The sequence below is a fragment of the Cyprinodon variegatus genome, unplaced genomic scaffold, assembly GCF_000732505.1.
Source record: "Cyprinodon variegatus isolate N-32 unplaced genomic scaffold, C_variegatus-1.0 Scaffold731, whole genome shotgun sequence".
Lineage (NCBI taxonomy): Eukaryota > Metazoa > Chordata > Actinopteri > Cyprinodontiformes > Cyprinodontidae > Cyprinodon > Cyprinodon variegatus.
Genome location: NW_015151184.1, coordinates 306,660 through 318,716, shown reverse-complemented (window position 1 = coordinate 318,716; position 12,057 = coordinate 306,660). Strand labels below are relative to the sequence as shown.

The window sequence follows — 12,057 nt, the reverse complement described above, 5'->3', positions numbered from 1 at the left end:
AAAATAACAAAAATGCTTCTATAAGAGATTAATTAAAAAGTCTCTGAGAGCGAAAGAAACATAGTTTTTTTTTGTACAACATATACTTAGAAGCATTAATGCTGATACTGGCACCCTTTTCACAAAGTTTTACTCTTTTCACATTGCGTTTTCACATTCTCTTCATTTAAAGTATTAATAAAAACATTTACTCTTGACCATTAAAAATGTTGTCGCTAAAGTCCAGCAGACCAATTGAATTGCCTCCTCGCTCCACGGGGGAAGCCCGCCCCCAGAAATGAAGAGAGCAGCTCAATCTGAATTCCTCCCACTGTAGCTCCTTCCTCCTATTCCTTTTCCTGATTTCCTGATAACCGCCACAATGGTTATGTTTCGGTGATCCATCCCGTGTAGGGGCTTATCCTTCTATGACGGATATCTTGGAGATCAACAATGCCCTTTTAATTTTACGACTAAACTCATAATGTTACATCTTTAACACTGTAATATCCTGACTTTAATCTCCTAATATTATGACTTTATTCTCATGATACTAGCCTTTTATCCCATAATATTACAACATGTTCTCATAATATGCAGAGTTTATAATGATCTGTCTTTATCCTCATAAAATTACAGCCTATGAAAGACAGAATTCACCTTAGTCAGGCCCTGATACTCAGTCATAGGGTCGTGGTCCTAGTTCCTGTCAGCACTATTGTGATGGCACTTATTGTGGCGAATGCAGACTCTCTTCCACCGTGGGTTTGATGTCCTTACCTATTAGAAGTATCCAGATGGAGCCAGAGTAATCTGTAAAACACAACTTGAAAAGAACGCAATTCCTAAAACTGAATCTCAAAAAGGAGAAATTTGAAAAATAAAAGTTGAACTGACCAAAAAGTACTTATGAACAAATGCAAACAACTGAAATGTGGAAAAAAAAATATTTTGATCAAATAAAATCTGAGAAAACAGCAAAGTTACTCTTAAGAGTTCTTAAAAGTCTTATTACTGGGTCGCATCTTTTGCAGATTTCCAATTCCAAAATGGGCTCTTTCCTTCAACAATAATAAAGCAAAATTCACATCATAACATTTGAGTTTATTGGAATCTCAGTTGGAACAAAGTGAGGGAGACGCAAATTAGTGTTGTTCTAGTTTACAGCGCAGAAAACAACAGATGGGCTTTACAAATTTTGCCTGCGTCTTATCTCTTTACAAAAAATCTCTGAATATCCACCTTATATATAACGCTTTTTAAACATGCCTAATGTATAAAATATATTAAGTTTTTTTATTATTTATCAAAAAATGTCTACTAGTAGATGGAATGTAAAAAAAAAAAACTTCTGCAAAATCTGAGGTTTAGTTTGCACATGCCTTTAAGACATTAATGTGGAGAGTTATTCAATGCAAGCAGGTAATAGTAGACTCACCTTCCAGTCATGAGTCAAACAGAAACACATACACTCAAATATAAACGCAACAATTTTGGTTTTGCTCTCATTTTCTATGAGATGAACTCAAAGATCTAAAACTTTTTGCACATACTCAATATCACCATTTCCCTCAAATATTGTTCACAAACCAGTATAACACTGAGTTTGATTTCAGGGGCTGCATCCTCATAAGGCCAGATTCGTAGGCCGATGACGTCATAGCGCGGTGCCGAGGTCTGTTCAGATTGCAAGGCTCCTCGTTATGCGGCACATAATACAAGTTTGTGAATAGTTATTTCTGAAATTAATGAAAATATATTTTTTGAATGGTTATTGAGTCAGATATGTGGCGGTTAACGTTTGATTTATCCATCCATCCATTTTCTATCACGCCTATCCCAAGCGGGGTGGTGAGGGGTGCTGGTGCCTATCACCAGCTGTACACGGGCGAGAGGCGGGGAACACCCTGGACAGGTCGCCAGTCCATCACAGGGCAACACAGAGAAAAACAGGACAAACAACCGTTCACGCACACACTCACACCTAAGAAGAATTTAGAGAAGCCAATTAACCTATTAGTCATGTTTTTGGACTGTGGGAGGATACTGGAGTACCCGGAGAGAACCCACGCATGCTCAGGGAGAACATGCTAACTCCATGCAGAAAGACCCTGGGCAGGAGTCGAGCCCAGAACATTCTTGCTGCAAGGCAGCAGTGCTACCCCCTGCGCCACTGAGAAGCCATGTATGATTAATCTAAAGGTTTTTACCTGTCACTGTGTAAATGGGTTTGGTTGATATTAAAGGACAGATTCTAATATAGAGTGTTGGGGACTATAAATCTGATACAGTGCTGCTTTTAAAGCTTCTTGAAAATTGAAAAAGTTCTGTATTTATTCTTTTTCTGCTTTGCCTGTGAATTCTCACGGCTGCTAGGCGACAGAGCATACAGGTGGTGAAAGCTGTGGAAGGCTAGACTTGTTTGAATTCACTGCCAAAACTCTTCCGGTTTCTTTATTTTCACGGACCTCGAAAGATCTAGTCCAGAGACCGGGTCCTTGGAGGATGCAGCCTTTGAAATCAAACCTACCCTAAATCTGTGATAGTTAGCACTTCTTCTTTGCAGAGATAATCCATCCCACCTCACATGTGTGGCATATCAAGATGACGATTACACACCATGACTAAGACATAAGACAGGCAGTCAATCATCAGCAGTAAGGCCCATCCACCTGTACGTAATAAGTCTCCATGGTAACCGACTGTCATACAGGTGGTGTTAGTCTCAGCTACTTCCATTACATCTTTGGATTTTTTAGGATATATATATATATATATATATATATATATATATATATATATATATATATATATATATATATATATATATATATATATTAGACTAGATATCTGTTTGTTTTCACGTTCTGTTCCACTCTATTTCATTCTATTTTATTCCTTTCACTATTCCATCACCTAAAGAGGAAACATTAGATTACTGAAGTGCTGTCAAAGGTGAAAAGTCCTCAGTCAAAAGCAGGATGAGAGCACAGAGTCTCTCAATGTCAGTGTTTGCTCTGACTTTACACTTTCATACCCAAAGGGGAGGTGGATGGCAAATTGTTTACAACACTAGCAGTGGGAAAATGGTTTCTCAGTGAGTTATCATGAGATCAGACTTTGTGTTTCTCTGCAGCTGCATGAAAGCCAGCTCTGTTAGATGGCCATCCGTGTGGCAAAGGACAGAAGCTTGTCTCACCAAGACTACATGACAACATAAAGACATCACATAAACCAAGCAGTCACAGTATATAAAGCTAAGGTTACCATAGTTTCCATCACATACCCGATTTATATTCACATATTAACATTTCATCCCATAATCATTTTTTTTTGTTTTTTGGTTAAATCCAATTGAACCATTCCCTTTGACTCAGCTTTTCTTGGTTTCTGATGTATTATACGAGCTTTTTAAAGATAAATTTATTGTTGCTGTTTTTTATTTTACACCTTTTCTCTGTCAACTTTTTTTTTTACTATTAGCCAGTTAACCCCAAGACATAGAGTGAATTTTATTTCATTTTTGTCACAAAAAAAAGTTATTTAAATTAAAATGTAAAATAACTTTTATTCAAAACAAATTTGAGAGTAACTTTGCTGGGTTTTTCAGATTGTATTTCTACTCCTTTTCTTTATTTTTAAATATGTTTAACTTTATCATTTTTAATATATTTTTTTCTGCTTCTCAGATTGAGTTTTTGAAATGAATTAGACAAGAATGTAGGAAGTGAATTCTTTTCTAATTGTGTTTTATAAATCAAATTCTTTTCACATATCCCCAATACAAACACTCGGTAAAGGGCATTTTAGAAAGAATGCAACTCATAAAACTCAATCTCAAAATGTGAAATTTGATGGAAAAAGAAGGTTAAAAAAAAGTTTTTTAAGGTTTTTTTCTGGATTTTTTTTTCTTTCAAATAATAAAAAAAAACAAATTTCACTTCCATCTATAAAACCTGCTCTTTTTTGCAACGAGCTTTAATTGTGATTGCATAACCACATTTTCTTACAGTTAAGGAGGCATGGAAATTACAACCAATTATTAGTTCTAGGCGGAAATGTCTGTTTAAGATCTGTACAACAAATTCAATAGAACACAGAGCCTTTATATAACTAAAATATATGTAGAGAAAATGGTGACAAAACTGGTGTAAACTCACCAACACTTAATCCAGCTGCTTTGGATCTATTTCTATAAAAATGTAAAAAAAAAAAAAAACATAAACCCTTCATTCCCATAAAATTGCTTATGCAAATACTTTATTATTTAAGTGTTGAAAATTAGAAGAAAATGCAGTTAAACTTTATTCCCATTGATAAAAAAAAAGGGCAAATGGTCATAAAGGAATCACAGAATAATGATAATTTATTGGCTGGTGTCCATAAATCTGCAAACGGATACATACCCTTGCAGTGCACGACCAAACCTGCAGTGCTTCAGTGTTTTTTAAAGTATGTGATGATACATATGTTTGATTTAACAGGAAACACCAAAGATAAAGCTTTGCAAAATATGTATACAAAGAATGACTAAAAATGCAGCACTACTAAAAAAAGAACATGTTACTTCTTTTAGATAGCCTTTGCGTCATGTCATACATTTTCTTTTTGTTTTGCAGATAAAATCTGGTGTTGAGATAAGGTGGGTTGAATAAAAAAGATTGAGTTTTTCTTTAACTAATTTAGTCAATTAGTGGTCTGCTTTGACTGCTGCCAAACATCTATGATGTTAGAATGATAATTACGTAATATGAATACTAAGTTGTTCCTGATACGGAGGCCCGAGATGATGAAAACCTATTAATGTGTGTGTCTCTTTTTAAGTTTGTTTCAGCAGCAACTCCTGCTGTACCCATTAGAGTCTTAACTACAGAAGACTGATGATATAAAAGATCCTTGGGGTCTAATTTAAATGTTTCATAATGAATAACATCTGTGGGAGGCCACACTCTGACTACGTTATGTGAAGTAGTTCCATGAAATATTGATGCACATGTTGCATGATTTCATCACTCCTGCCTGAGAATAACAGCAAAAATCCCAACAGAACATAATTTGTTCTGTTCTTAATAGGATAGAATCAAATCAAATACAATAGAACAAAACAGACTTTATTGTTACCTATGTTATGGACTCTTGGATGCATAGTGAATAGAAATAGCTGCTCTTACAAAAAATTTATATACCATCATTATTCTCTTAAATGGATCCATGACTAGTTGAACATATTGGCCTAACCATATTTTCAAATTAACGTTAAAATTACAGTTTTGACACATAGAAACTCATACATACTTAGAAAAAAAATGGCATTGGCACTTAAATGCTTAATTCAAGAAAAAATGCTATTATTTTAAACTTAATTAGGTTTCATATTTTTGCAGTGTGATTTTTAACCTGTTTGACAGTTTTTTAACCTGTGCGATGCATACTGGGATGATGACACAGTTAGCTATTATTGGACTGGAACCTACAGACTGAACACAGAAATATTAAGCTCTGTGTAAAATGTCACACAGCAGCCGGAAGTGACCCATATTCATTTTTTTCCCATATGTGACCTGTATCTGATCTTTTCATAATAGTCTGAACAACACAGATCCGATTTTATCCAATGCGACCCCGGCCACTTGGCTATGTGGTCCTGAATCCGATACGAATCTGATCTTTTCAAATGCGACCTGAGTCTGAACAGTTATCACAGTAATACGGGAAAAAGTACGCCCCTTTTCCACTACAGTAAATATGGGACAGGTACTTGTATTTCTAAACACGTGACGATTCCATTTTTCAAGGCACGGTTGGCAACCCAAGTATAGACAGAGCTAGTGCTACAGGAACTAGCCTACATCATTTACCTTTATCATTTAAATGTATTTAAACTAAAAAGCTTACAGTATTTTCACTGTGTTGCATTTAAAATAAATATTTCTCAAATAAAATCCACTATTAAAACAAATCACAGATCCTTTTAAATTGTGCTTTTAACTTATACAGTCATTGTCATTTATTTTACAGGCAGTTTTCCGGGATTTTTAATGTCAAAAAAGGGAAAATACAAAAACTGCAGTTTTTAAAGGATTTCATTAATTGGAAAAAATCTGTTAAAACAAGGTTGAATCTATGTTAAGAAGTAGTTGCCCATCTGAAACTAATAATTGGCTATCTTTGGCAGCCAGGACGACGGAGTATTAAGGCCAGGCTAAAGACATTTTTTTTCCTTCTATTTCGACAATAAAGTTGTAACATTATGAGAATAAAGTCGTAAATTATGATAATAAAGTCGTAAAATTACGAGAAAAAAGCTGCAATGAGAATATTCATAAAATAACAAGAATAAAGTCGTAACACTATGGAATAAGGTAATAAAATTACAAGAATAAAGTCGTAGTATTAGGAGAATAAAGTCCTAAAATTAGGAGAAACAAGTTATAATTTATGACAACTGTTACACGAAGCACTGTCTTCTCTAAAATGAGGAATATCGAGCATCATGTGAAGTTTTTACGTTGGCTCTGGTTTGACAAATAAGGAAATCTTTTTGCACCAGCATCAAATTGGACAGGATGTCAAAGTGGACTCAGGTTGCTGTTTGGTGGAGCTGGTCTTTGATGTATGATCACTTCATTCTTGTAATACTACAACTTTATTCTCGCAATATGACCTTATTCTAGTGCTTTTATGACTTTATTCTCATAATATTACAACTTTATTCTGGAAATAGAAAAAATCTCTAGCCTGGCCCTAATACTCTGTCATGCAGCCAGAACCATCAATAATAATTTGAGACTTTCAATAGACCACTGCAGACCATTAATTTTTGTATCATAAGGCTGCTGATGGCTGGGTGGGATTTTTTTTAGAGAGCAGAATTTATGGTTTCATCAATGGCAACTAGTTTTATAGGTCCAAAATCAGCTAAGCAGCTGTAGACCATCCATCCATCCATTCATCCATCCATCAGGCGGGGTACACCCTGGACAGGTCCCCAGTCCATCGCAGGACCAGCTGTAGACCCTTCAAATTAAAGTCCTAATTCAGAGGACTAATAAACCAAACTATATATGACAGACACATTCCACATTCCCTTCTTTTTATATAACTCTACAGAAATAAATTCCTTTTTTTATTTATAATTGAGGTTTTATTTTTGGTATAGAGTATAGGTGTTCATGTTATTTTTGGTCTGCGGTGGTTTTGGACTTAGATCTCTCCCATGGATTATTTTTTTCCCAGTCTCTTCCTTATGATTGAAGCATAAACATAGTTCTGTAGTGCTTTGAACTTAATTTTCGATTCTTCTGCAGAAATGGCAAAAGTACTCACTTTCCGTACTTGAGTAAAAGTACAGATACTTGTGTTGAAAAATACTCTGGTAAAAGTGGAAGTACTGATTAAACTTCTTTACTCAAGTAAAAGTAACAAAGTACAGGCTTGTAAATTTACTTAAAGTATAAAAGTAAAAGTAGAAACCACTTTTTTCATGCCGTTGCCTACATTTTAAATGGATGTCTGCCAATAGGACTAGATCTCCGTTGTGTTCATTTTCGATCATCTCGTCGTCCATGCTACTATGCTAACGCCACCGCCACCAAGCTGCAATGATTTGCCGCAAATGAATACCGCCGAATCTGTCGATTCATCTTGTAGTGGTGCGTCAAATGCAACGTAGATTCCCATCCAATTAGATTGAATTTGGTATTGATGATGTGAAAAATAATAACTGTAACTCCATCGAAATGATTAAAAACTAAAGTAACGAGCCAATTTTTTAAAATGTAAGGAGTAGAAAGTACAGATATTTGTGTAAAAATGTAAGGAGTAGAAGTAAAAAGTTGCCATAAAAATAAGTAGTAAAGTAAAGTAAAAATATCTTAAAAATCTACTTGAGTACAGTAACAAAGTATTTGTACTTCGTTACTTCCCATCTCTGTTCTTCTGTCACCTTCTGACTGAGTTGTCAGTGTGTTCTTGGAGTAAGTTTGGTAGGCTGATCCCTCCTTGAAAGTTTCACCGCTGCTCAATATTTTCTCCATTTTTAGTTCATGACAATGACTGTTCTTCTGCAGTCTCAAGATTGCACTGTAATGCTTTGCAAATGCCATTTTTCCCTAGTCTGTTTTTCTCCAGATAAGAGCATGATTGTTACTTTCAGAGATCTTTTATCCTTCTTGTTGTTATGCAAGTTTGATTTAATAATTGTAGTTGGTTCTACTACTGAGGCATTTTTTGAGGTTTCTCAGTACAGTACTTCCAAATAGAAAAGCTCTGTTACTGAATCTGTTTCTTATCTTGTGTTTCTGAAAACAGTGACCAAAGGAATGAGTCATCCACCTGCAGCCAGATCTTCGCTCTGACAAGGGAACACTCTGATGCTCTGACAACGAACACCTTTGTCAGCCAGCAGCTTTACCACTGCAAAGTCACACATTGTAAAGAACAGTTATTAAAATTCGGAGATTCATTTCCATTTGTCATATCACTATAAAACCAATACCATTTTAACGTTATGCTATGAGTAGTGAAAGCAAACCATCTGCTCTACTGTTACAGTCGGCTCACACGTCTCCACTTCAAATGATTCACCTCTCATCTCCATAACAAAGTCTTCCTCACCTTGTCTGAATCACCTCCTGAGAGGATTATGAGGCCAGCCTTAGCTCTCCTACAATCATATTGTCTCTTGTATGTGTTTAGCACTATGTGCGTGCCCGTTGTTGTGGGCTCGCTGCCACCGGCACTGCCGTGGTATGTTCCGTGCCCTGTGAGATGTGTGTGTCAGATCAAGCCATGGTTCTCCCTGGATTCCGTCTACCACGAAGCTCCCACAGTGGACTGTAACAATCTATTGCTGACAAAGCTGCCCTATCCCTTACCACTGAACACCCATACCCTTCGCCTTCAGAGTAACCTGCTATCAGCACTGGACACTGCCGTGCTACATGGACTCCCCAACCTCACCGACTTGGACCTTTCACAGAACCGCTTCAGTTATGTTAAAATGATTACTCAGAGTTCACCCCTGCCTTCTCTGCTCTCCATACACCTTGAGGAAAACCATCTCACTCACCTTCCAGACGCCTCCTTCTCATTACTGTCAGCTTTACAAGAACTTTTTCTCAGTCATAACAACCTCCATTTAGTTGCACCCGGAGCCTTTAATGGTCTTAACTCCCTTCGCCGTCTTCACATCAATAACAACAGACTCACAACGATTGACCCCCGATGGTTCAGGGCTTTGCCTCAGCTGGAAGTTCTCATGCTTGGGGGTAATCCAGTCCAAGCTCTACCAGAAAGAGGCTTTGTGGCACTAAAGTCCCTTCGGAGCCTTGTGCTTGGCGGTATGGGTCTGAGAGGTTTGGCTGAGAAGGCACTTGAAGGGCTTGAAGAACTGGAAAGCCTTTCCTTCTATGACAACCATCTTACTAAGGTACCCAGACAAGCCCTGAAAAGAGTTCCAGGACTCAAGTTCCTTGACCTCAACAAAAACCGTATCAAACTGATTGAGACTGGGGATTTTAAAGACATGGTGAATCTAAAAGAGCTAGGTCTGAACAACATGGAAGAGCTTGTATCAATAGATAAAGCCTCTCTAGAGAACTTACCAGAGCTTACAAAGCTAGAGATCACCAACAACCCCCGTTTGTCTTATGTTCATCCTCAGGCTTTTGTCAGGCTAAACAGACTGGAGAGTCTTATGCTAAACTCTAATTCTCTAAGTGCTCTCCACCAGAACATCATACTCTCTCTGCCAAGTCTTCAAGAGGTCAGCCTACACTCCAACCCACTGCGATGTGACTGCCTGTTCCACTGGGCCGCCAGGGACACCTCTCATCCTCGCGTTGAAAGGGTCACGCAAATGAAGGCAGAAGCAGCCCGGGTGGTTCGCTTCATCCAACCTGAGGCTACCTTGTGCTCTGCACCCTCAGAACTAAGAGCACGCAGAGTAAGAGAGGTCTCTTCAGGAGAGATGTCTACATCCTGTCTCCCAACTATTCCTGCTAGTTCTCTTCCCTCCTATGTTGGGGTTCAAGAAGGAGGAAAACTGGTTTTACACTGCCGGGCACTTGCGGAGCCAACTCCTGAACTGTACTGGGTGACCCCCTCTGGACTGAGACTCGGACCTTTAACAAACAGTACGTCCGGAGGTTTGTCAGCTACGGCAGTCTGTATAAATGCAACTTCTGATGGCTTTAACAACAAATCTGCCACCAGTTACAAGCATATGCAAGGCCAAAATGATACTGTTTGCCAATTTTTCAAACACTACCAGCTACTGCCTGAGGGAAATCTAGAGATTAGCAGGATTACATTCAGAGAGGCAGGGCTGTATACCTGTGTGGCAGAGAATGGATTAGGAGCAGATACGCGGAGCGTTACGGTAGGAGTACACAACAGAGGGAAAAATAGAAAAAGGGTGGTGGTGACTAAACAGAAGAAACTTCAAGCCATCAATATAGATGCAAGGTTAGAGTTGAACAAGGTTGGAGAACACTACGCTATCTTGTCCTGGCAGAGCAGACAAAACCTCCCTTCTACTCGCCTATCTTGGCAGGCCGTGCACTCAAACACTGACTCCCACTCACCAACATACACCACACGGATTCTTGCAGGCACGCAGAGCTTCAACCTGACTCACCTGCAGGCAGATACAGTTTACAGAGTGTGTCTACATCTAGGAATCAGTGAGGATGGCTTGTATGCCAACAGAGGTTCAGGGGAAAGCAAAAAACATTGTGTGTCATTCAGAACCCAGTCTGTGCCAGAGCCTCGGTCCGGTCTGCAGTTAAATCCAGAACTGACCTCCGTAGCGGTCACACTACTGCTTCTTGCGTACATACTGCTGCTATCGGTGCAAGGCTGGGACGCCCCACCTGTTGAGGAAGCAGGGAAGCATCACAATCCCCTCATTCTGGATGTTAAGGGTCCCAAGACTGTTATAATCACTCAGAAGAAAAAGGAAAATAATGAAGAACAAACAGATATGAAAGAAAAGCTGGCATCATATTATATCATTTGAGATATTTATACCCATTTTAATGCAGACATGTTAAATTGGGACATATCTATGACATGGAACATAAAATGAACACTTTAGCACTCACACAAATGAAGGAATCAGAGCATATGATGTAAGGAGAGATTTGTATTTATTTTATATAAACATAAAGTATCTATTGACTTTGTTTCTCTGTTGAGATGTGTTGTACAGATTGCTTATCTCCCCTGGCCAGGGAAATAAGGCTGGACAATTCTGCTTCGGGTGAAACGAGAAGAAACAACTGAGCCTGATCTGCCTATGAATACTGGACTGAAACTAAAGTTGGCTTCATTTAGAAATGGATATTTACAGAAGAGAGCAGCTATGCCCTCTGGGATGTTGTCCTGTTTAAAGTTAACATGTGTCACGGACTTGAGCATACTTTCTCAAAGCTAATAAATCTGCTTAACGATGGGCGCTGAAGGAACTTTCTGCTTGTTTGGACGGTTTAAGGCAAACAGATGGATGTACACAGCGCTTTTTGCTTTGCTCTTGGACTGAGAAGTCCATCTTGCATCTGGTGAGCTCATCCCTGATACAACATCCCACATCTAAAAACATGTTTTGAAATAAAAGTGATTAAAAGTGGCTTTTTTGAGCTTTAAAAATTACTTCTTTTTTCTATTTTCTTATCAAAGATTGAGTTTTGATGTATTAAAAATCTTAATTTGACAGGGTATGGGATTTATAAAAAGAAATTAAATAAGTAATAATATTACATCATATCTGGAGAGCTTAGTTTTTCCACTAAACCAATAAGAATACTAGTGGAGTTTAACATATGATGCCTTCTTAGCAACACAAGACACAGTATGTCCCCTGCTGGAGGAGGGATGCAACTGAGAGGCCTGATTAAAGCACTGGAAGATGTGATGGTTCCAAATCATGTATTCACTAATGTTGCATCACACTGGAACTGTTTTTAAGATTTCTAATGAATTTAATGCTGATAAGAAAAACTATTTGGAAGAAATTTGCATGTGACCTGTCCTGAGTGTAAGCTGCCTCTTCCCTTATTACCGCTGGTTGTCACCTAT

General features: G+C 37.9%; 1 protein-coding gene across 2 annotated transcripts in view; it reads left to right on the top strand.

Annotated features, from left to right (window-relative positions):
* The window catches only part of LOC107097893 (leucine-rich repeat neuronal protein 2-like), a 17,790-nt gene extending 6,198 nt beyond the window's left edge, over positions 1 to 11,592 (top strand). For both annotated transcript variants that reach the window (XM_015395233.1, XM_015395232.1), the window contains exon 2: positions 8,290 to 11,592. In XM_015395233.1, the coding sequence (XP_015250719.1) occupies positions 8,624 to 10,999 (2,376 nt within the window). In that variant the 5' untranslated portion in view covers positions 8,290 to 8,623 and the 3' untranslated portion in view covers positions 11,000 to 11,592. The remainder of the gene's footprint in view (positions 1 to 8,289) is intronic.
* Positions 11,593 to 12,057: the final 465 nt, after the last annotated feature.